Source organism: Girardinichthys multiradiatus, chromosome 6, assembly GCF_021462225.1.
Source record: "Girardinichthys multiradiatus isolate DD_20200921_A chromosome 6, DD_fGirMul_XY1, whole genome shotgun sequence".
Taxonomy (NCBI): Eukaryota; Metazoa; Chordata; class Actinopteri; order Cyprinodontiformes; family Goodeidae; genus Girardinichthys; species Girardinichthys multiradiatus.
In genome coordinates, this window is record NC_061799.1 from 42,339,984 (window position 1) to 42,366,218 (window position 26,235).

Sequence of the window (26,235 nt, forward strand, 5' to 3'; positions counted from 1 at the left end):
CCATTCATGCCTAAATTATGAATTAGCCTCTGCAGCTTTTGATACTGAAAACAGAGGGAAATATTCATCAGTGCGGCTCGGCTTTGTCAGTCTGCATTAGGGAATATGAAAATTTCTCTGAGGATTTTTCAGCTGCATGTGGTAAAGCAACTGTTGGATGTAAGACACCATTTAAAGAAAAGCCAGCCAATCCCAGCCTGGGACCACATTCAGGAGGAATTTAAAATATTTTTTTTAAATAAAGGAAGCTTGTTACCCTCCAGAAGCTCCTCAAAGTCATCGACAAAGAACTCTCTTAACGGAGGTCGTTTGGGTCTCTTCAGCGTGTTGACGAGTTGTTGTATCTTGGCTGAAACTCTGCTGCTCACTGGAACACCTGCAGAGCACAAACACATTTAATCTTAGCCTTTTCCAGCAAAATCTGGCCTTTTCTTCTGTGATCTGTAAAAACATCCCTGAGTTTTACATTAAACCGCACCACCTTTGCTTTTAATGTTCTCATTTCTTTATAATTAGTCCTGAAGCGTTGGGTCGCTCTCTTCTAAATGGTCTCAACTAAGCAGGCCACATCATTCAGATAGACAGCGAGCTGCAGCAGCTAAAACAGTCTTTCTCTTACTGCTCTTCCACTGTGAACATCAGTGTGAAAGGTAAGAAAACACTTCAGATTGTTAAACAAAGCCCAGATTTGTTGGGTCAACCCAAATATTAACAAATTCTGTTTTTTTAGAAACACGGAAATCATCAGGTTCTCCTTATAGACAACAATCCAACTTCTCTTTCTTGGCAAACATCCAGAACCCAATGAGTTCACGACCCAAATGCAGTCATATCTGGACCCAACTGATACATTTTTACTTCAATTCAGTTTATTCATCTAGTATAAATTCACCACATATATCATCTCAAGGGACTTTACAAAATTAAAAATCAATTCAATCGTACAGACAAAATCCAAGTCAACTGATCCTAGTTATCAAACAGTGCAGTCAAGTTCTGGTTATTATTCAAACTGGTTACATAGTTCACTATCTAAGGAAACCCAGCAGATTGCATCCAGTCAGTGACTTGCAGCATTCACTCCTCCTGGATGAGCATGTAGAGACAGTGGACTGTCACTGGTGTTGACTTTGCAGCAATCCCTCATACTGAGCATGCATGTAGCGACAGTGGAGAGGAAAAACTCCCTTTTAACAGGAAGAAACCTCCAGCAGAACCAGAACCAGGCTCAGTGTGAGCGGCCATCTGCCACGGCCGACTGGGGGTTTGAGAGAACAAAACATGCACATAGGAAAGCAGAACTGATCCAGGAGAACTTTCTATGTTAAATAAAAAGTAGAGAGTTACAGGCAGCAGTAGCTCCTTTAGTGGCTTCATGCAGAGCCAGGTTTAAATTATATAGGATGAAAGAGAGCACATACATTTTAATGGAGCAATTCAGTTTTAATCTTTCATCGTGTTTATGGCAGCTCATGTTAAGCCGTGGGCTCCCTGTGTCATATAGCTGTACTCACTGTGCTGCAAACACACACAGGAATCCACCAGGTGGTAAAAAAGCTGTTTGAGTTCAAAGCTAGTCGGCCTCATTTGTTCAAAGACTGTGCTGATTTGTGGTGAATATGAAGCATCACTATGAAATAAAACACAAATCGTTTGACAGCTCATGTCCAATTAAATCTAAAGGGCAGAGAAAACAGAAGAAGAAAGAGCCGAGTATGACCAATCACAGGAAGCCATAACAGTCCTGCTAAGTGCAAATGAATGGGCCCTTGGAGGTGCCTTGGAGGTTTTGGGCCAAAGTAAAAAACCTTTCACAGACTCACTGAGACTTTGTTAAAGAGTGCAGGAACACTGTGGCTGCAACTTTAATAGATGAATATAGTTACTGAAAAGGTAAAGCAATAGCTTTTTCTGCATCGTCAAAGTCAAGAAAAGTTGAAATATTAATCCAGAGTGCTGGGCCAAAACAGCTGGATCAGTTGTTCATACAGCAACACATGTGGGTGCAGCTGGAGATAAGACCAAGTATATGAAAATGCACAGCTGTTAATTTATGTTAGAATCAACTAGACAGAAAAGAAAGATTAAATGTTTTAAAAATGTTTTTCCTGTTGATTCAACACAAAACAGATTTTACTTTACACTAGATTACAGAACCTTTCTTCTTTTTACATCAATTGTTTAAAGTAAAATTGTTTCAAATATGACAAAGAAGACGCATCAACAGCCTTCTGTTATATTTGGCAGCTGGGTTCAACATCCTACAGAGGCATCGACTGCAGCCTGAATGACTTCATCAGCTGTAGCTTCATCTCTCTCCAGAGAAGAAATGGACCAACAAACTGGGGTCTTTAGTCATCTCTGAGGTCTGTGCAGAGACACACACAACCATCTTTTCTGGACGCATTCATTCCCTGAGATGACTTCTGCTCTGTGGGTTCTGTCGTTCTCCCACCCTGGGCTCTTTTCAGTGTCCACTCACCGTCTCCGGTCTCCATCAGCTCGGCGTTTCCATATTTAGGGGTCTGCTTCGGGGCTGCAGTTCCGCCGCCCGGTGCCCTCTCCACCTGGATCCCGTCTGTGGTCGTTGTGTTGGAGGTGTTGTTGGTGTAGCCGGTCACATCTGGGGGAGCAGAGTGGTTCTCTAAAAAAGATGAGGAATAATGCCTGGTTAGTACCAGATTCAGGTCAGAACCAACTGGACGGGGCTAATTCACATGTATGCAGTCTGCTGTTCATCTTTAGATTCAGTTTGAGTCTGAAGAGATGTCTATCAGGGTTTAATTTGAGTTCTGTGGGTCGGAAATGTCACATTAATCCCTCCGTCAGAAAACACGGTTTTATTGAGCCGATGCATGTTTGAAGGATTCAATTTGCATCCTGCACATGGAAATTGGATCGTGCTTAGTTTTTAAAGAACATTAGCAATTATGCTCTAAATCCTTTTTATTAAATTTTCCTTTTTTTTCTCCATCTCTAACCATAAACAGGAGACCTAGGAGAAGAAGTGGTTTCTACTCTTAAAAGAGCCCCTGTGCACGCAAGAAAGCTGCATCCCTGCAATGCCCCCACTTGCTCGCTCATGCACGCCCACACACCAACATGCATGCATACATGTGCAGGTGTGCAGGTTTATGCATGTTCACCAGCAGCAAACACCTAATCAACTGATTGCATTTCCTTCGTTAGGTACCCCAGATCATTTTTTCCAATATAAACATTTTCAACCTCTAACCATGGATCTGATGTCTGGATGTTAGCAGCTGCTGCTTACAGAGAGCGAGAGCATGAATATGCAAGCAGTAAATAGGAGACTAACTTCAGATTTCCATGTTGGGTCAGTCTGAGCACACCAGCCTGCCTTGTGATAAAATAAAGCTCCCTCAACAGCCGAGTTCACAGCTGAGGTTGTGCAGGTCCCTAAATGTAAAGTTGCAGCATTCACGATTTTACTAATAATCTATAAACATCAGTGAATCTGGGTCTGCACCCATTTATCTGCATTGTTCTCAGGTTGCAAACAATGTTTCTGAATCAGGAGGCTTCATCTGCTGATTGACCTGAGTAAAAATATCCATAGGGAATGACTTTTTGAAATTAAATTTTCAGTTTTTATCTTTTAATTCAAGAGTCTTACTTTTTATATGCGGTTCCATGTGCAACAACTGTTAAAGTCTAAAACTAGATTTTCAAACATCACTTACAGTATTTTGCACTCGTTAGCCATTTACATTCATGCCGACCCCTGACCTATACAGCGCCCCCTTTAGGGCCAACAAAGGTTAGGAATCACTGGTTTGAAAGAAAAAAACAAGGTCAAACCAAACCCAGCAGCCAACATTGCTGTAGTTCCCAAATCCCTCAAAATATCAGTTTATAACACGTTTGAATTCTCTGATGGTGTCTGATGTTTGTCGTAGGCGGTCATCCTTTAAAGCAGTGGTTCCAAAAGGGGGGGTCGGCACCTCCATTGGGGTCATTAATTAACAAGTGTTTGGTCTTGAGATCCTCTTCAGAAACCAAACCTATTAACAGAAATGCTGAATTACTGAATTAACATTTAAGGTCTCAGGTTTTTATGATGTTGGTTTGTGACCTGGAAGTTGACAGGTTTGGGAAATATTGCTTTAAAGGACTCTAAATAACAAGCCATCAGAACTGGGTCATTATTGTTTTCAAATTAACTGTTTGCAATGAGCAAAAAATGCAGAAAAAGGTCAAACTTGTGCCTGTTGAGGCTGCAGTCAAAGCTGGGAACAAACTGAGAATCACAATAAATGCAGAAACAATATTTTAATTTTACAACAGAAAAGTCTTCTTGTTCTTGATCAGAAAATAATCTGACGCACCTCAGAAGCATGCAGTGAAAATCCACCCGAGCCAGAACCAGAACCTCTACTCCCTGCAGCATCCTGCAGTTAGACCACATTAACACCTCCTTAAATCTCTCTTTTCAAACGACTCCACTTTCCCTGAATTCAGCAGCTCCAGTCTTTGAAAAGCAACTAAAAAGACTATTTTCTCTTCAGACCCTCAATCTTCAGCCTATTTTGTGCCACATTTAGGAACCGTTCCAGCCCGTCTGGGGTTCTGATGTTTCAAAGCTCCCGGCGAGCCTCGGACTCTTCACATGTTGGTCTTTTTCAATGAGGCTGGACAGCGGCTCAGCAGCATCAAACAGTGTTTACCTCTCTGTGCTGGATGCTGCTCAGAGTCGGACCAGGAAGTGATGCAAAGCTGATGGGATGAATGAGTGAAGATGTGCAGTCATTATTTGGAGTCGCTCTGCACCCTTCAGCTTAAATCAGCTGAACTGAATAGAAGACGGACGGATATTCAGTGTTCTGATATGTTTATGTTACAACAGTTTTTTGCACATCAGAGTTATGGCTGCATTACATTTTTTCACACATTATAAAAAAAGGTTAAAGGTTGATCCCTGGAGAGGTTTAGAAATGTCTCCAGGAGAATAATGTTTTTAACATCTATTTTCTTCCTCATAATTACAGCTCAGACATGATCCAGCTTTTAATCTTATGTGATAAAAACATGACTTTTACTCGTGTCTTTCATTCAAAATCACAAGTTGGAGTTTCACAGAATTATTCAGTTTCTACTTTAAATGATTTATATGCTAACTCTGCTCCCTGTACTCCCTTCAATAAGCTGCCATGCTGCTGCTTCAGATAAGAGGCGCTAGGATTGAACTTCTTGAACCGATGCTGCTTCACAGCACGAATGTTCATGTTGAGAGCCAATAATAAGGCGGTGAAGTTAGCGATCAGTCCAACGTTAAAGTCAAAGAGGGTTACACTTACTCAAGGCGGCACAAATTTTAGTTTGATGCATAATATAATGGTCTTTTTTAATATTCTTTTATAATTTATATTTGTGATTCAAAGAGTAAATGATGCTTAAAAAGTTTATTAAATTGCTGAGAAATGCAGAGATGAATCAATGCTTTTCTGAAGTATTAGATGAGAACTGTTTTTGGGTATTTTACTTTTTCTCAACTTGATTCAGCGCCAAAGGTAAATACACTGAAAAAAACCCACCTCTGTCACGTTTTTCTCAGCCAAACACAAACTGTGTTGGACACAAACTTTTTAAACTTTTACCTTCAGGTGGCGCAACAGAGCGCTGTTTGCAAAAACCAGCCGCCACAGTTTCTACGCCCAGGCTCTCTTTCTGATGAACCCTATCACAACCTGCCTTTCTTTTTCTTTCCTTTAAAAAATGGCTGTACATACACATGTACAGGGGTTGGACAATGAAACTGAAACACCTGGTTTTAGACCACAATAATTTATTAGTATGGTGTAGGGCCTCCTTTTGCGGCCAATACAGCATCAATTCGTCTTGGGAATGACATATACAAGTCCTGCACAGTGGTCAGAGGGATTTTAAGCCATTCTTCTTGCAGGATAGTGGCCAGGTCACTACGTGATACTGGTGGAGGAAAACGTTTCCTGACTCGCTCCTCCAAAACACCCCAAAGTGGCTCAATAATATTTAGATCTGGTGACTGTGCAGGCCATGGGAGATGTTCAACTTCACTTTCATGTTCATCAAACCAATCTTTCACCAGTCTTGCTGTGTGTATTGGTGCATTGTCATCCTGATACACGGCACCGCCTTCAGGATACAATGTTTGAACCATTGGATGCTCATAGTCCTCAAGAATGGTTCGGTAGTCCTTGGCAGTGACGCACCCATCTAGCACAAGTATTGGGCCAAGGGAATGCCATGATATGGCAGCCCAAACCATCACTGATCCACCCCCATGCTTCACTCTGGGCATGCAACAGTCTGGGTGGTACGCTTCTTTGGGGCTTCTCCACACCATAACTCTCCTAGATGTGGGGAAAACAGTAAAGGTGGACTCATCAGAGAACAATACATGTTTCACATTGTCCACAGCCCAAGATTTGTGCTCCTTGCACCATTGAAACCGACGTTTGGCATTGGTATGAGTGACCAAAGGTTTGGCTATAGCAGCCCGGCCGTGTATATTGACCCTGTGGAGCTCCTGACGGACAGTTCTGGTGGAAACAGGAGAGTTGAGGTGCACATTTAATTTTGCCGTGATTTGGGCAGCCGTGGTTTTATGTTTTTTGGATACAATCTGGGTTAGCACCAGAACATCCCTTTCAGACAGCTTCCTCTTGCGTCCACAGTTAATCCTGTTGGATGTGGTTCGTCCTTCTTGGTGGTATGCTGACATTACCCTGGATACCGTGGCTCTTGATACATCACAAAGACTTGCTGTCTTGGTCACAGATGCGCCAGCAAGACGTTCACCAACAATTTGTCCTCTTTTGAACTCTGGTATGTCACCCATAATGTTGTGTGCATTTCAATATTTTGAGCAAAACTGTGCTCTTACCCTGCTAATTAAACCTTCACACTCTGCTCTTACTGGTGCAATGTGCAATCAATGAAGACTGGCTACCAGGCTGGTCCAATTTAGCCATGAAACCTCCCACACTAATATGACAGGTGTTTCAGTTTCATTGTCCAACCCCTGTATGTTCATACTGCTCCTTTATCTTCATTCTATTTCCTCTATATTTTCACTAACTGTCTGTGAGCTCCTGAAACTGAAGTCAAATTTCTTGTTTGTGCACAAACAATTGGCTGATTCGGATTCATAGAAAGACTTACTGGATTAGCACTCTTCTACTGTGTTTCTCTCATAAACGAACCTACTAAAAAATATTGATCCCAATAACTGTTTATGCAGGTAGAAAGTACTCCTGGACCAGCGGTTTTGTGTCTCCTTTCCGTCCTCTCATTGCCACGTTTGTTGGTGCAGATGACTGATCATACTGAGCTTGGTCATGCTGGAGGGTCCTTCCTGTTATAACGAAGTTGTTCCTTCCCACAGTTACCTTCTTCAGTTCACTTTCTAAGGAGCAGGGATTACTGTAAAGTAACTGAATCATAAACTGAATTTGACAGCATTGCATCATAGGACTGAACAGGACTGGACTAAAAACTGAATTAAAAAACCTACAATATGATTTTAGATCAATAAGGTATTCCTGTGAGTAAAAACAGTGCAAATTAAATTAATCAATAAATATGATCACAGTACAGATCAGAGTACTGTAATCTTAATGTAACTGCTTGTTCTGGTATCTTATTGGCAATAAAATCTACTTTTAAATATAATTTTGAAGACAGTATTACGAAGTTTTTGCTCTACCAGATTTATGTTTTACTTTTTGACAGAATTAATATTCCTTAAATTAGCAATTTATTGTTTTTGAGAAAATAACTGTGACTATTGTGATTTATCAGTGTGAAATAGTTTATTGTCAAGGTAAATGAGATCTTCTTGCCAATTTTCATGCCGTTTTGTGCACAAATGTCATCATTTCGTTCTTTGCTACTTCTGTTTTGTACCGATACAATTAACCAATGTATATTACTTCTGTTTGCAGTACAATATTTAGGTAAATTGTGGAGATATATAATCATCAGCCATCACAGAATTGATGCATGGTTTCACTGAAACTTTCCATGGCAGACTGCTTCATTTTAAAACTGTAAAAGGCCAAAACAGGAGAAGTATAAAGTAGCTAAGGGGCGAAATGATTGGTATTATTCATACAGATGCAGCATCTTATATGGGAGGAAAATTTAAATGATAAAATGTTGGAATATCTGATTTTTTGCCTTGTAGTTAAACTAAGGCTGTTTAACCACAAATAGGATATTTCTAAATAAAATTTTCAAATGAAAATATTTGACCCCAGACAACATTTACCGCAATGAACACAGAATATAGCCCTTGTTAATGCTAAACAGCAAGAACAGATTTAGATGCACCAAGATGCTTTCAGGAAGTTCAATTCATCCGTGTTTGTGAAGATGACGGAATCTGAGCTCAATCTGGTTTGACAGGTTGGGGAAAACTCGGAAAAACAAGGTAGGAAGCTGACCTGCAGTGATGCACTGAGCTGTAGACGGCCAGACAAAAAGAACATCTCGTCCGGACCTGAACTGAATAATAACACTGCTGCATGCAGGACAGGCATGCTAATTACTGCAGCATGTTGTGCATTCACTCGGCAACATCTGGGCTGTTTGTCTGAGCTACACCGAGCAGGACAGAACCCCACTGAAGTCCTGTGCAGCTCATCTGTCTGGAAAAGGTTGTGTGCATGTCTGTCTGTCTGTCAGTGTGCATGTGCATGTGTGCCGCAGAGAGGATGTGCATGCAACTCCATCGATCTCATCAGATTGTCTTTGCGATGATGGGAGATAAAGATCAGTGATGATGAACGCTTCGTTTACTGCAGGTATACCGATCAGCCAGACTGACTGAGGGACGAGACGTTTCTGTCTTCCTGTGTTTAAACTGAGTCCAGTTCAAACTGGACTGCAGCAAGACTTTTCCTTAATTGTGTTAAAACATGGAAACACTTGAAATGAGTACACTCACTTTAAAAGGTGCATAAAATCTGCAGCTGCCATTTATTATGCATCATCTCTTTTAAATGTATTAAAACAATTAAATAAAAAGAGTCATCCCAGAGCTGGGAGCTTATTTGTCCAAATTTGGAGCCAGCATTCAGAATGCCATGCCCTCAATGGAAAATAAGGCATCAACATTAAAAGTTGGCCAGCTTAACTATGACAGGTTCCAGCATTTGCAGCATACAGGATATGAAAGTAAAGGTGCGCTTTGAGAGCCAAACCAGGACATTTCTTGGTCACAGACCATTTATTTTGAGTGGAACAATGTTGGATTTGTTACAAATCTTGAAATACTGTCCAACAACAACAAGAGGCCTCATCTGTGGACAATATAAATGAGAAATCATCAGGAAATATGTGAAGGTTTCCTGTCAATATTGACCAAAATTGACCACTTGTTGAATCTCTGCATTAAGAATGCAGGTAGTTCTGATAAATGGGGTCCAACCCGGTACTAGCAACTTCAGATGAAACCACAAGTTTCCATACTCTGCGTCTTTCATTAAATCAGTTTTCCTGTTTTAGGTCGACAGGATTAATAAAATTATTTCTATTTACTGACTGACAGAATAATGACAGAGAATTTTGGGGGAGATTTTTTAAACTTTGTTCAAAGCTTAGTATTTAGTAGAAATGCCTTTATGACTTGCATCAAGCATTTTGGTTTTGGGTTTCCATCCACAATGGTTTGCTGGAGTTTTGGCTGATTCCTACACACAGAACTGGTGTAACTGGGTCATGTTCGCAGGTCGCCCTGCTGACACATACCTATTCTGCTTTGCCCACAAATTATTAATGGGAATGTGATCACGGTTTTAAGGTGGCCACTTTGTTGTCTTTAAGCCACTTTGTAACCAATTTGTAGATGTGCTTTGGGTCATTGGGCCCACAGACGTAGGGCAGCACAATGTACCACAAATACATCACAAAGTACTGCATGGAGAGCAATAATTGTTGGCTAATATTCCGAGTGTTATGAACTTGCATTTTTCATGCAGAAGTAATATTTAGCCAGTTGGAAAGAGTCTCACTGCTGCAGATGCTCACATTTCTGAAAATGCTGAAGGTCACAGAGAGATGGAAGCACAGATGAGAAAGAGAGGAAAGAAGAAAACAGGCATCATTGCAATATTTATCACTATTATCTGCATCACAAAATGTTCTAATGTCGGGCAGCTCTGCTTTAAAGACCCATTTGTGCAACAATTTGTTTTGCAGCTAGAAATTATTTTATTCATTTTAAAGGGGAAGACTGAACCAGAACTCTATTTATGTTGAAAGAGCCTTTTTTAACTTAATTTGTGTTCCAGGTAAGAACAGTGAGGCCATGGAAAGGTTGCAGATTGACTAAGCTTTAAAGATCAAACATCTGTAAAAACACTGGGTTTGGTGAGGAAGGAGGAGATCTTTGGCTTTTTCTTCTCCCCCCGAGTTTTTATTTTCATTTATGAATGTATGAAAATACAAAAAAAGACAGGAGAGAAACTAGCATGATGTATTTTTCTTCTGTTTTCAGGAAAATGTTGAGTTGTACCCAGCTATTAATTTGACCTAAGGTTGTGGATCCTAAAAGGCACCATTTCACTATGGTTCTAGTAGGTTTTAGTTGCCATAGAAACACTGGATATTGTCTTTGACTAAAGGATGTTCTGTAACAGAACCATGGTGGAACAGAGGAAGCAGGAAAACAGCCATCATTCCTTCAACATCTGCTCTGTGAGATTAAGAAGCTGGTCAGAAAGCAGAAACATGCTGCAGGATTACTCAAATCAACAAACAACAAACGGAAGAAACGAGGAAAGAGGAAAACTTCAAGCCGGTAAAAAACATTGTTGATTTGTTTCAACAATTCACTGCTTTTTTATTTTCATGCATCGACAGCTCAATGCTATCAGAGTTAACATTGAAATGATCGTTTCTACACTTCTGGCACAGCTACGTAGAAATCAAGGGATCAGGAAACGATCATCAGGGCGAGGAAACCACGGAAACATTGATGGGGAAATATGATATCCATATTCACGTGAGAGGATTGCAGGAGATCGATCAGTTTCTGGGTTCTCCGATCCCTAACTTACCGGATTGCCGTGCGTCGGAGTTTTCATTCTGTACCAAACCCGCTGGTTCTGCCTTCCCCCTCCTCCTCAAGGAGAGGTGGCTTAAAAGGTCTGCAGTCGAGGAACAAGAGGGGAGGGAACCTTGAAACGAGGTGGTCTGGTGAATGATTGGGTAAGACACGGACTGCTCATAATTACCTCACACAACCCCAGCTCAATAAAACTGAAGTGTCCTTTAAACCAAAGGAAAGTCTCACTGCTAAAAATGAAATTTATCTGGCAAATAAATTACACTTTTCCAATGAGTTAATAATTGCATTCTTCAGAAAAAGGGGTAAGCGTCTTAAAAATTATGAGAATAAACAAGGAAAATCTAACAGTTTGCTAAAGATCATAGAGAAAAAGAACATCTAATACCAATCAATGCCTTCTCGACAGCACAGCTTCAGCCCAGGAGGATCACTTTCACACAGAACCGCTTTAGGCCAACTGGAGGTTCTTCACATTAGATTCAGAACTGGGTTATTGATGCAAAGAGTGTGCGTTCAAAAACATCACGCAAGTCTTCAACACACGTCTATAATGAGTGAAATATAGGAAATCTAGATGATCAATGACTTTAGAAAAAACACTGAGAAAAAAGTGAAATTTTTGGAAATTCTGAGCATCCTGTTACATCTGATGTAAAACTAGGTCACCATTACAGAAAATAAACATTGTACCAACTGTCAAACATGGTGGTGGTAGTATGATGGTGTGGGGCTGCTCCTGGACCTGGAGGATTTGCTATAATTGATGGACCCACAAGTTCTGCTCATGTCCGACTATCAGCTTGTGACTTTAAGCTTAACAACACTTGTGTCACAAAGCAGGGCAATAATCCAAAGCACAGAATGGCGCAAAAACAAAAACTAAATGAATGTTTTAGAGTCTTAACTTAGGTCCACTCAGGATGCTGAGGTGTGACCTTAAGCAGGTCTGGCAGAATTAGAACAGTTCTGCAAAGAAAAGTGGGCCAATATTCTTCCACAGCGATATAAAAACACACTACTAATGGTGGCATAACTAGTTTTTAGGTTAAGGGAGCAATTACTTTTTCACATAAAGCCAGGATGATTTAATAAGCATTTTTCTCCCCATAATGAATGAATTCATTTTATGAAAACTGCTTTTTGTATTTACTAAGGTTATCTTTGTCTGATATTAAAATGTGTTTGAGGATCTGAAACATTTAAGCTGAAAGAAAAATGCAGAAGATGCAGAAAGTGATGTTTTCTATGTGTTTTTTCTGTAAATAAAGAAATAAATGCACTAGATGTCCTGCAGCTTTGACCCAAAACACAGAAATGAAAAACAGAACACCCATTTCACATCTGGATCCTGCACAAAAATTCATCCATAATGAAACAATTTAATTAACAAAAATTCCAACAACTTGATTAACAATTTAACAAGGGAGCATTTTAAAGAAAAAGCAAAACAGGCCAGAAATGTTGATGTTTCCATGTTTCTAAAGAACAATCTGTAGGAAAAAACATCTGAAGCTAAATAATAAAAACCTGTGTTATACTTGGAGCTGCCAGAGCTTCACTCCAGCAGTAAAACAGTCATCCATCAACCCATAAATAACGCTGAACCTTGAGTCGCTCATCAGCACTTTGCAGTAAACCGGTTCTGTCAGATGAAGCCACAAATTAATGTAGAGTTCCAAGGTCTGAGACAGATTGGACAGGATCTGAGGGAAGTGGGCAGGTAGAAGACCTGTGTGACTTTGACTGGGTCAAAGCATTTAAGCTGCTGGAGATGGGTGCCTGCTGGAACTGGTGATAATACAGACACAGCTTGTGTTTACTTTAATTTGTTTGAAAAAGCCTTCAAAGGTCTGCCACAGTAACAAACTAACCGTATAGCTGCAGTAAATAGAGCTGAATCGTGCTTGAAAACTGGTCAAAATTATCTTCAGTCATGACAAATTCAGAGGTGGACATAAAAAAACTGTCCAAAAAAACCTCCAACAAACAAAACAAGATCATTCCCGTCCATCTAAAACATCTAAAAACTAGAACCGTCCTGCTTTATACCTTCAATAAAAAGTCTCGACCCAATGAATCGGGTCGTGAATGAGATAAAACTATTCACTTTTGTTGGTGCAAGGAGTGTGGACTTCCTCTTCAACTTTCTGAAGTCAAATAAAAAAAAATTTGCAGCTACACCTACTGGTCAGAAAAGGGTACTGCAGCAAGAGTGGAGTCGCGCATCTTAATTGCAAACACTAACAACAACAACTCTGCAGCGCTGATGTCCCAACTCTCTCGGGCTATGACCAATCAGTAGGCTCATCCTGAACCCTGGTCAAATGTTTAGCAGAACCTTTGATGACATAAATCTGGTAAACCCAAACCCACATGTTGGTGGAGCTGCTTGTGCTCTGCCAGAGTTCTGCTTATATTATTGGTCTGACAATTATTTCAGGTTATTCATTTTACTTACTATCTCAAGTCAGTAAACTTTAGACTCAAAACTTTTAAAATACTGTGTGGGATTTTAGAAATTTGGAACAAACCATGTGCAGTTTTTTGTGTCAGTAAGATCAAAATAATGATTTATAGTGAATGAGGCAAATAAAACAAGTTTTTCCTTATTATAGCATAATTACAACCACATAATTAACTCTGGCTTCTTGGAAAAACAGAGAAGGTTTGAAACTCTTCATCAGAGGGCCACAATTGTCTTCCTGATATCGTGGAAGATTTATTTTGGTTTTCTATGATGTCACACAAGGAAGCAGAGACAAAAGCTCAAAAAGCTACAGCTTCATCATTTGGGCTTTCCCTAAGTGTTTGAAGGGGGAAATAATCTTAGTGTATGTAAACTTCAGGCTTTGGCAATTTTATCTCTTATTCTTCTGGCATTTAAGCAAATACAAATATTTATAGTAATTCCTATCTGCCCTAAAATAGGAAAAGTAGAGGAAAAAAAAGTTTGTATGTAAATATCTGGTTTTATCTGCGTCTGTGGAAAATGTCAAGAAATAATACTATAAATGATCTTAAATATGAAATAAACAAAGATGAGTGAATGTCACTGCAGAGAACAGCTTTTAACTTATCACATCTCAAAGTCCAATCTCTAACCGCCTGTTTTCCTTCTTTCATTTATCTGAGGCTGGCTGAGTGCTTTCACGTCAGGGCTCTGATTCCTTTCTGCTGCTGCCTCCCTGGAAACAACTATCCACTAATTTCAGACAGCAAGGAACAGTGACGCAGGAAATCAGCGGGAACGACCCCAAACAAACAAAGAAACCAGCAAACGAACAGCGTGCGCAGGACCTGGGCCGTGGGTGTTGGCTTGGTGGAGCTGGCAGGAAGCTCGGAGCATCTGTCTGTGAGATATCTTCAGAGCTGGACACCAACCGTCCCAGCATGACAACAAGCAGACCTCTGCAAGAGCGTTTAGTCGTGACGCTGCCACAGCAAGCGACAGGAAAAAGGTAGAAATAAAAGTTACGAAGTCACTGCAGGGCTCTTCCCCCAGATTTCTACCTGCTCTGAAATCATTTTGTCCCCTTCTGTATTCTGATGGCATGCTCAGAGCAAATGGTAGGAATGGTTTGTTTTATAAAATCCTTCTGATTACACATTAATATTATTAACCCTTTTATCACATTGTAACCATAACTTTCTATGAATTTTGTTGGGATTTTATGTGGTAGGCCACCTCGGGGCATGCAGAAGAAAAGAGTACATGGTTTTCAAGATTTTTAACAAATATAAATCTGAAAAGTGTGGAGAAAGTAGAAAAGTTAGGTCTTACAGGCATGGCACATCAGCAAACCTACCAAGACATGACTGACCATCTAAACTGACAGGTCAGACATGGAGAGCATTAATCTGAGGAGCACCCAAGAAGCCCATGGTAACTCTGGAGGAGCTGCAGAAATCCAAAGCTCAGGAAGAGGAATTTGTTGACTTTTAGTTGCACACTCCACAGATCTTACCTTTATGGAGAAGTGGGAAGTTTGCTGAAATTAAAGAAAACTAAAAGAATTACCCACTAAAGGAGAAACGCCATCCCTTCTTCTTCTTTACTGCAGAAAGACAGGAAACCGAGTAATAACTGATGGCAAGATGGAAGGAGACTAAATACATAGCAATCCTGAAAGAAAAGCTGTTGGAGGCTGTATAAGACCTGGGACTCGGGCTGAGGTTCACCTTCCAAAGGACAGAGACCCCAAATTTACAGCCAGAACTTCAGAGAAATGGTCTAGATCAAAGCATATGAATCTGTTTAAAAGGCCTCACCCTGAATCTAACTGAGAATCTTTGGCAGGACCTAAAAACTGATGTTCTCCTTCCATTCTGACTGACGTTGAGCTACAAAGAAGAATGAGAGGATGTCTTTGGTCTGTAAAAGAGCAAAGCTAGTAGAGATATTCCCCAAAATCACCAGCAGCTGTAACTTCAGTGAAAGGTGGTTCCACGAAATTAAACACATACAACACATTTCAGATTTTTATTTAGAATATTTAAAAAGTTTGTACCATTTTTCTTCTACTTCACAATTTAACACAGCGCTTTGAGTGCCTTGTTACTGAAAAGCACTGTATAAATAAACTTGACTTAAAACAACTTTGTGTTGGCCTCTCACATAAAATCCCAATAAATGCATTAAAGTCTATGGTTATAATGTCACAAAATGTGAAAACTTCATAAGGTATAAATATTTTTGCAAGGTAAGACCGAACAGCTTCTGTCCATCCTGGCATTCATCATGATCAGGAATAATATTCTTTAAAGAAAGAGTTAAAAGTGGATCTAGTCTAGAAGTATAAAGGAAGGATGAATTTGTTTCTGTATTTTGCAGATTTAAATGCAGAAACCATCTTCATGTCATGACTTCTGCAGCTCTCATGACTTACCAAGAGGACTGTCAGGATCGTGTGGAGGCGGGGCTTTTCTTTTTGCTAACAGACAAGCAGGACATTTTGTACGGTCAGTTTTGCAAAGAGCTAGGTGTTTCCTTGGTTTTTTTTAGATTATGTCAAATGTTTTGAGTCATATTTATTGACAAAAAGTAAATTTGTGCTCTTACATTTCCTCCCAACATGTCGAACTCTAAAACATCGCAGCAGAGGTCATGAGAGACAAAACGTGATGAGTTTTATCTGAGATCATCACGATGTGACGCTAAGAAAGCTGCCTTGCCCCCAAACAGGAAGCTTGGTCGCTGTTAAACCTGCAGTTACACACTGTACACAGGGATATAAATACCAGTCACCACCCAACACCCCCAGTTAACACCAACAAACATCAAAGCCTAAACAGTAAGCCCACCCAGCTACTCTGTGAAAGTAGATGCAGTCACTTTTATTTGAAAGCTCGCCTGCGAAAAGCGAAGCATAACCTGGAGCAAGGTTGCTTTTAAACAGAGCAGCTCTGAGGCCCAGCTGCTCTTCTTCCTCTCAATCTGTGATTCAGAGACCTTCAAAACGTCCTGATGGGGTTTTAACTCCATCGAAAAAAAAAACCTTCAAATGTATTATTCTGAGAGGCGAAGAAATATCAATCTGAAACAAGGTTAAAGCGACTGAAGCCTCTCTCGGTTTCATTGAAAAAAGCATTGTATAAAGTGGAAATTATGGACTTATTTTCTGTTCTTTGGCTTAGAACTTAGTTCTTTTTTTGCTTCCATCTGTTCAAACACTTCTACACAGATATTAACAGCATGTTCAGCCAGCATACCATCTCCAGGAAGGAGATGGGTCCCGTGTCCCAGAGGTGCCCAGTAACCCCAGAAGAAAAGACCTCCTGAAAATGGCTGAAGATGGTAATCCACTGTATCGACATGGCCTGAAAGGCCACTCAGAGAGGAAGAAGCCATTTCTCCAAAAGCAGCATAAAAAGCCTGATTGCAAATGTACTCAGAGACAAAGAGCTTTATTTTTGGAGGTCCTATATCCTGATTTCATGTCAGACTGAAGAAAAAAGGGTTATGTGTGGTTTTATACAGAGTATGTATAAATATATGGCTTAAACCTGTATATCTCGTTTACTTGGCCTTTTGGTGTCATATTAGCTGATCTCATCTCCCTATTTTACTGTGCCATGTGCTACATTCAAAAAAAGGACAAGCTGCAGGAAAGAAATATTTACAAATATGACAAAAACTTTTAATGAATCTCCAAAAAAAAGCAGAAGATCTCAAACTGAAACTTCCTACAGATATGTCTGGAGGTAAGGAGTCCAGCCGCTTAGGAGAAAACGATGCAGGGACTAAAAGAACTTCACCTGTCTTGTGGTGGCGGTGATGATGACGGTGATGGCGGAGGTGGTGCTGGGCAGAGATGTGGACGTGTTGGGCCAGTACGTCAGCCAGCCTGCCTGCGGCCGCCCCGCTACCCTCGCTGCGATTAGAAGAGGAAGAAGAGGAGGCCGTTGACGAGGTGGTGGTGGTGGAGGAGTTGCCGTGGACCGCCCGGTGGATCCAGTGCTCCATGCTGATGCTACCCTCTCTGCTGGAAGAGGTTCCTCCGCCTCCTCCGCCATCCTCTTCTTCTCCGTCTCCTCCTACTTCCTCGTCGCCATCGCCCTGACCCTCGCCCTCCGATCCAGAGGAAGTGTCTGGGGAACAAAATCAGGAAGACTGGTGATCAGATCCAACTTAATGTACACTGCTCAAAAAATAAAGGGAACACTTAAACAACACAATATAACTCCAAGTGAATCAAACTTCTGTGAAATCAAACTGTCCACTTAGGAAGCAACACTGATTGACAATCAACTTCACAGCTTTTGTGCAAATGGAAAAGACAACAGGGAGAAATCTTTGGTGATTAACAAGACTCACTCAATAAAGGAGTGGTTCTGCAGGTGGGGACCACAGACCACTTCTCAGTACCGATGCTTTCTGGCTGATGTTTTGGTCACTTTTGAATGTTGGTGGTGCTTTCACACTCGTGGTAGCATGAGACGGACTCTACAACCCACACAAGTGGCTCAGGTAGTGCAGCTCATCCAGGATGGCACATCAATGCGAGCTGTGGCAAGAAGGTTTGCTGTGTCTGTCAGCGTAGTGTCCAGAACCTGGAGGCGCTACCAGGAGACAGGCCAGTACACCAGGAGACGTGGAGGAGGCCGTAGGAGGGCAACAACCCAGCAGCAGGACCACTACCTCCACCTTTGTTCAAGGAGGAACAGGAGGAGCACTGCTAGAGCCACGCAAAAAAAGAACTCCCCTCGCCTCCGGGCATGGGGTGTTTTTCCCCCTCATTCGACTACAACCTCAGATGTGTGCATGTGTCTGCACAAACAGTTAGAAACTGACTCCATGAGGATGGTATGAGGGCCCGAGGTCCACAAATGGGGGTTGTGCTCACAGCCCAACACCGTGCAGGACACTTGGCATTTGCCAGAGAACACCAGGATTGGCAAATTCACCACTGGCGCCCTGTGGTCTTCACAGATGAAAGCAGGTTCACACTGAACACATGTGACAGACGTGACAGAGTCTGGAGACACCGTGGAGAGCGATCTGCTGCCTGCAACATCCTTCAGCATGACCGGTTTGGCAGTGGGTCAGTAATGGTGTGGGGTAGCATTTCTTTGGAGGGCAGCATGGCCCTCCATGTGCTCGCCAGAGGTAGCCTGACTGCCATTAGGTACCGAGATGAGATCCTCAGACCCCTTGTGAGACCATATGCTGGTGCGGTTGGCCCTGGGTTCCTCCTAATACAGGACAATGCTAGACTTCATGTGGCTGGAGTGTGTGAGCAGTTCCTGCAAGATGAAGACATTGAAGCTATGGACTGGCCTGCCCGTTCCCCAGACCTGAATCCGATTGAGCACATCTGGGACCTCATGTCTCGCTCCATCCACCAACGTCACGTTGCACCACAGACTGTCCAGGAGTTGGCGGATGCTTTAGTCCAGGTCTGGAAGGAGATCCCTCAGGAGGCCATCCACCGTCTCATCAGGAGCATGCCCAGGCGTTGTAGGGAGGTCATACAGGCACGTGGAGGTCACACACAATACTGAGCCTCATTCTGACTTGTTTTAAGGACATTACATCAACGTTGGATCAGCCTCTAGTGTGTTTTTCCACTTTAATTTTGTGTGTGACTCCAAATCCAGGCCTCCATTGATTAATAAATTTGATTTCCATTGATGATTTTTGTGTGATTTTGTTGTCAGCACATTCAACTTTGTACAGAACAAAGTAATCAATGAGAATATTTCATTCATTCAGATCTAGGATGTGTTATTTGAGTGTTCCCTTTATTTTTTTGAGCAGTGTATATACATATACACATTATATATATACACACACACACATATATATATATATATATATATATATATATATATATATATATATATATATATATATATATATATATATATATGGGTGTATATATATATATATACACACACACACACACACACACACACATACACATATATATATATATATGTGTATGTGTGTGTGTGGGTGTATATATATATATACATATATATACAGGGGTTGGACAATGAAACTGAAACACCTGGTTTTAGACCACAATAATTTATTAGTATGGTGTCGGGCCTCCTTTTGCGACCAATGCAGCAATTCATCTTGGGAATGACATATACAAGTCCTGCACAGTGGTCAGAGGGATTTTAAGCCATTCTTCTTGCAGGATAGTGGCCAGGTCACTACGTGATACTGGTGGAGGAAAACGTTTCCTGACTCGCTCCTCCAAAACACCCCAAAGTGGCTCAATAATATTTAGATCTGGTGACTGTGCAGGCCATGGGAGATGTTCAACTTCACTTTCATGTTCATCAAACCAATCTTTCTCCAGTCTTGTTGTGTGTATTGGTGCATTGTCATCCTGATACACGGCACCGCCTTCAGGATACAATGTTTGAACCACTGGATGCACATGGTCCTCAAGAATGGTTCAGTAGTCCTTGGCAGTGACGCGCCCATCTAGCACATGTATTGGGCCAAGGGAATGCCATGATATGGCAGCCCAAACCATCACTGATCCACCCCCATGCTTCACTCTGGGCATGCAACAGTCTGGGTCGTACGCTTCTTTGGGGCTTCTCCACACCGTAACTCTCCTGGATGTGGGGAAAACAGTAAAGGTGGACTCATCAGAGAACAATACATGTTTCACATTGTCCACAGCCCAAGATTTGCGCTCCTTGCACCATTGAAACTGACGTTTGGCATTGGCATGAGTGACCAAAGGTTTGACTATAGCAGCCCGGCCGTGTATATTGACCCTGTGGAGCTCCTGATGAACAGTTCTGGTGGAAACAGGAGAGTTGAGGTGCACATTTAATTCTGCCGTGATTTGGGCAGCCGTGGTTTTATGTTTTTTGGATACAATCCGGGTTAGCACCCAAACATCCCTTTCAGACATCTTCCTCTTGCGTCCACAGTTAATCCTGTTGGATGTGGTTCGTCCTTCTTGGTGGTATGCTGACATTACCCTGGATACCGTGGCTCTTGATACATCACAAAGACTTGCTGTCTTGGTCACAGATGAGCCAGCAAGACGTGCACCAACAATTTGTCCTCCTCCCACAGTCCAAAGACATGCCTGTTAGGTTAATTGGTCTCTCTAAATTGCCCTTAGGTGTATGAATGAGTGTGTGTGTGGTTGTTTGTGTGTTGCCCTGTGATGGACTGGCGACCTGTCCAGGGTGTAACCCGCCTCTCGCCCATAGACTGCTGGAGATAGGCACCAGCTCCCCCGCGACCCACTATGGAATAAGCGGTAGAAAATGACTGACTGACTATATATATACATATATACACATATATATATATATATATATATTTTTTTTTATACTTTTTGCTAAGCTGCGTTATGTGTCAACAATACACTGGATCATCCACTGAGTTTGAGTTTAAGAACCGTTTTACTTCTGAATAACTCACAGGTCTGAGTTAAAAAGGTGCTGAAAACGATCAAGTCATGGTAATTTGCAAAAAAAAACAAAATAAACCAAAGTCCTTTAGAAAGCCTGAGGTAGTGGAAACAACTTAAGAAAATTACAAATTATTACTGTTTTATTAAGAAATGATGACTGATGGACTCTACACTGTTTTGTCTAAGAGATATGAGGTTAAGGAGGACCTCCACATCGAGTTTTAAAGGAAAGTTTTAAACCTGGAGTACAATGGGAGGGAATGAAGGTCTGAGAATGAAGAGTCTGCCTTCTGGTGTCACTTTACAGAAAACTGTACATCCTTTGGCAGTCAGAGAGAGGAGGAGAGACAATGGAGGACAACAGAAGGAAAATGTCATTTTTATGCATAAACTACAAAACAATAAAATGAAACTTTGGCTATGAAAGTAGTTTAAATGGAAACATTTCTGAATATTTCAGAAGGGTCAGTACCTACAGTGTGTGCCATCATCAGACTCTGGGTTGAGTCATCTGAGATGCAGGATATGAAGCACTTTGTGTGAGTTTTACCAACACTGTGGAAGCCAAATTAAAACCGTATGGGTGAAAAGGAACAATCCGAAGTATAAATATACACAAGTAATTATGTATATTTTGAGTGTTTTTTGCATTGGTATCCCCAAAAATACTAAAAATAATAAAGTATTATCAGGGATGCCAGTAATTTACAGCTTCATTTAAAGAACAACGATCATTAAAGTGATAAAACTGTGAGAAGAAAACAAAAACACTGAAAATCAGAAACTTTTTACCCCGATATATTTTTTCCTGCTTTAATCACTGACATCAGAGTGATTAACATCACAGTTTGGGCAACACAGGTGCCAAAGCTGGAGAGGAAGTCGAGATCAGACCGAACTGCATGTGAATATATTTAACCACGAACGTTTTAAGATAAAGACGGAGTAAACGTTCTGTTGAAACACCAACAATCTTTCTTCGTATAACCAGGCTTTATGTTGAAGGAAGAAAAATCTGTCCAACCTCATGACCGTGATGCAGCTGACACAAACACCATGGGACACATGGGTCTCAACATGTCAGCTCCCAGAATGCTCTGCTGATGTGCTTCACTGGCAAGTCAGTGTCTGTGTGTCAGCAAGAACGCGTCGAGGCTCTCAGTGATGGAAAAACTGATTTCACCAGGCAACTCATGATCTCATGAAATGAACAGATAAACATATAAAGAAAACAGCCCTGATGCAAAGCAGTTCTTAATTTGTTTCATGATGCCCTAATATTGGGAAAATGCAGCTCTGGATTCAGTCAAAATTCATAAGAGCACATCAGAGATCTGCTTTGCTTGTCATCTCTGCAAGATACCTCTCATATGTTCTTCAATGAATCCCATCTGGAGGAAGAATGTGTGTGGGGTTGTTTTCTGGACACTTTCCATAAATCATGCAGATTCTGTGTTAGCACAATGACTACAACGATTTTTGGCTTTGATATGTTTGATATGTTCTAATGCTGTGTGCAAAGTCCTTATTTTGCAAATGAAATAAAGCTGTACAACAAAGTAAATGTTGAAAACTTTCAAGAAATTAGGTAAGTAAACTAAAATCAGAAAACTACAGCAAAAACAGCTAAAATATTGAAGTTTTGGTAATTTCATTATTGTGGTATCTTGAATGAAGAAGGTATTTTGAGTTATGGTAATTTTCCATGGAAGGGATAAAAAGCATATATTAATGATAACTGACCTTAAAACCTGACAAGTGCAGAAACTGTTGGCTCCTTTTAAATATGCACTGAAAAAAATATTGATTGCTGCAGCTTTCAATTAAAGAATCTAATTGATAAAGTGTTTACACCACTGTTGAGTTACTGAAGAGTGAGAATGAAGAACACATTTGCATTTTAATATTTATTCATTTTATTTGAATATTTTTAGGTGTCTGAAACATTAAGCTTTCGTTAAGGCAAAGCTTGAAGGTTTTTTTTGTCTTTCCTGATGTAATAAAAGAAACTTGCCTTCCAGGATTTAAGCTACAATTTTGACTTTAGCTCTGAATTAGTGAAATAAAGCCAGTGATACATTACATAACCCCCATGCCTAGTGGCACTAATCTCACTCTGAACAATTTAGAAAAACCTCACCTTTAATTCAAGCCCATGTATCCAGTATAAAATAATCCAACATTAAGAGAAGAACACTGACTAACATTATTATTTCTGTAAAGTAAATGTATCTGGAGCCTTTTTTCCATTTTAGCTTTACTTTTTTACTTATTTATATAAGTATAAAAGTTTTATATTGTATATAGGAACTTTTAATTAAAGATCATTGACTTGATGCTGATCTTCATAAGTCAGTAAATGGTCACAGAAAGTGCTACTCGTAAAAATGTGGATAAGTGGAGCCGTCGGGTTGATCAAATGAGACTAAGACTGGCCTTTATGACAACTAACACTCCATGCGGGTCTGGTGTGGGCCTGTTTCTCTTCCAAAGGCCCTGAAAACTGGGTCTTTCACTTAGATAATGATCCGACATATGGCCAAATCGAAGCAGAAATAGTTCAGAAGGGGCGAAATAAAATTTTTTTCCATGGTGATCTCTGCCCCCAGACCTAAATCTTAGAGAAAACCTGTAAGATGAGCTAAAGCTAAGAGCATTAGAGAAGAGTCAGGATGTTTGATGATGTAGAGATATTTTGCAAAGAGGATTGGTCAAAGATCCCTCTGTCTGTTTCCTGAAGAAAAACTACATGTCCTGCAAAGTTTTAACTGCAGGGGCGCACACTAAGTGTGGCATCTTTGACATTATTAGAAACAAACCTTAACATCAAGATTGTGTCCCCAGTAAAGACATTTTCCACATTGCAACTAAAATCCAGCACAAAAAAAGAAACAGAAATCAGGACTAAGAATCAGGCAACAGAACTCAGACCAGCTGCAGCCTGCTTGATCAACCTCATTCATTTAAACTCTGAACCAACAACCAACATGTCAGATTATTTCTCAGTTGGTGTCCAAAAAATACGCTAAAAACTCAACAGTGAGCCACTAGACAACATTAACGTTCATTAGTCAGAACAAAAAGAAGATTAATTGGGAAACCAGACTCACAAACCATTCAATGTGGATTAATCCACCAAGTCTTCCTTCTGTGTGTGGGAGGCTTCAATAAACGTTTAATACCCAGATTTAGAAAAGCCTGAGAATGCTGAAGAAATCAGTCTGAGTGCTGTAAAAGGAAAAACAATCATTTCATTTTTAATAGTCTTCTTAGTACAAAAAGTCAATACATGAATAGGTTGTAAACCTTTTCATAAATTAGATTTTAAAATAGCACTCATGTAACTTACAGAAAAAGGTGTGACCACTGCATGAAATTACAAACTACTTTCTGGTAACTGCTGAAAAAACCCTGTTTTGTGTTTTTTGGATCACAATGGCCTACAACTGTAAAAAGAAAGAGAATGAATGGCAGGAAACAGATAAATAAGACTGATTAAAAAAAACCAATTACTGTGAATTTTTATAACTAATGTAATTTGACATGAAAACATGAATTAAAAACAGCTACAGCACTCAGAGCTTGAGTGTTTGACCTGAAAGGAAAAATCAATCAATTTAAGTGGGGACTATCTTCTTTTTAACCAATCCACAAAGATTTTAGTCGGTTTTTGGCAACTGCACTGTTCTCCTTTTTCATTGTGTTGTTGGTGTAAAACATGTGGGCCAAACACTACCCGAGGGCCTCGAAACGCCTTCAGATCATCTCCATCTGACCTTCAAATGAGAGCAACTCAGTTTTAAATAAATAAACCAGCAGAATATGACTTAATCTTCAGGCAAATGAAAGCTAAAGATCTCCAATGTACTGAACTGAAATGAACCTCAGGTTTTCTTCACCAGGTTTGCAAGTTTGTTAACGTTAATAAGTGGGAGATCAGGGGATGCATTTCAAAGGAAACTAGTCTTCTGTAGAAAAGAAAAGGCCCTGAAGTGTTTCAGCATAGCCATTTATTCAGTGGCATTAAAACAGCCTTAAAGGAGTAAATACAGTAAAGCTCTGTGAGGCTCTATCCTTCTGCCAGACAGGTAATGGCCCCGTTAACACACTCATTAAATGACATCAGCACTGTAGAGACATGGATGACTGCCATCGCCACCACCCACCATACTACAGGAGTGAAAAAGACAGGCTTCATTGGAGGAGAACTGGACACCATCTCTGATGTTTATAGACCAATCAGGCACAACATTAAAACCACTGGCCGGTGAAGTAAATAACTTTGATTTCAACGTGTCACAGGGAACAAGTTTTCCAACTTGACAGGGTCAAAGAAAGAATATTAAGCACAAATGAGGCTCTGACTGACTGATGAGTACCAAATTCAGATAGAAATCCATGAAGTCTTCAACTGTGGGATTCTTCCATTAGGTTGAGATTATGCATAAAGTAATCGTCTGACCTTATATTAAAATTTTATTTAAAAAAGTCTTGACAAATATTATTTATGCCCCCTTTAATGACGAATGTAAACATCCTTATTAGTATTACAGCAATCAAACCCTTCTTATAAATGCTGTCCAGCCCTTTGCATGTTTCTACTGAAATTTTGACATCTATTTTTGGTGATGAGCTCTATGTCTTTGAAGATGAAAGTCGTCCTTACAATCACCCTAATCTTTAGCCCCCAGGTTATCATATTCAAGTCAGGACTGAAGTCCGGCTGCTCTAAAACGTCATCACCTCCAGTAAAAAGAAACATGATGGTAGATTAAAAGATTGCTCGGAACCTAAATATACCAGTGGCATCAATAATTTTGGACTCAACTGTATGATTGGGTAGTGCTCCTTACCTGGTGGTGTGTAGGCATCCATGGAGGTCTGGACCACCAGAGATCGGCGCTTAGATGGCATTGGCACGGCCATTTTTCTTTCCTTGTGCTTTGCCAGGGCAGCCTGCACGGCCTCCGTGTGCACATCTGGAAACACATTTACAACATATTTTACATTTTAAGAGACAAATAGAAAACACAGAAATGTAGCTTGGCTTATTAGCAGCTCTATCATTAATCTAGTGGACAAAAATTCACAAGAAGACAAAAAGCTAAACCAAAAAACTAAATATCAGCTCTACCACTGCACCACGCAGCGTCCCAAATTAGCTCCTTTATCAAATAGATTGTGAAATCTTGTGCTCCATCAGTCTCGACCATAGCCAGACTTCAGTTAGTTTAGAACAAATGTTTATATCACGAGGTTAAATCCTTT

The 26,235-nt window shown here is 40.5% G+C and overlaps 1 protein-coding gene and 1 long non-coding RNA gene across 11 annotated transcripts in view; one reads left to right on the top strand and one right to left on the bottom strand.

The window, feature by feature from the left end:
- The window catches only part of LOC124869456 (disco-interacting protein 2 homolog C), a 200,956-nt gene that overhangs the window by 54,541 nt on the left and 120,180 nt on the right, over positions 1–26,235 (bottom strand). For 8 of the 9 annotated variants that reach the window (XM_047367309.1, XM_047367308.1, XM_047367312.1 and 5 more), the window contains exons 4-7: positions 25,821–25,946; positions 17,330–17,662; positions 2,483–2,644; positions 257–376 (exon numbers count right to left, since the gene is read on the bottom strand). In XM_047367309.1, the coding sequence (XP_047223265.1) occupies positions 257–376; positions 2,483–2,644; positions 17,330–17,662; positions 25,821–25,946 (741 nt within the window). The remainder of the gene's footprint in view (positions 1–256; positions 377–2,482; positions 2,645–17,329; positions 17,663–25,820; positions 25,947–26,235) is intronic. The other variant, XM_047367316.1, reaches the window with a different exon arrangement.
- On the top strand, positions 10,663–17,126 carry LOC124869458. 2 transcript variants are annotated; one of them, XR_007038591.1, is made up of 5 exons: positions 10,663–10,804; positions 10,921–11,214; positions 14,207–14,532; positions 15,906–16,033; positions 16,171–17,126. It is a non-coding gene; the product is annotated as an uncharacterized LOC124869458 (long non-coding RNA). The 2 variants fall into 2 exon arrangements; XR_007038590.1 differs by having other exon boundaries at positions 15,906–17,126.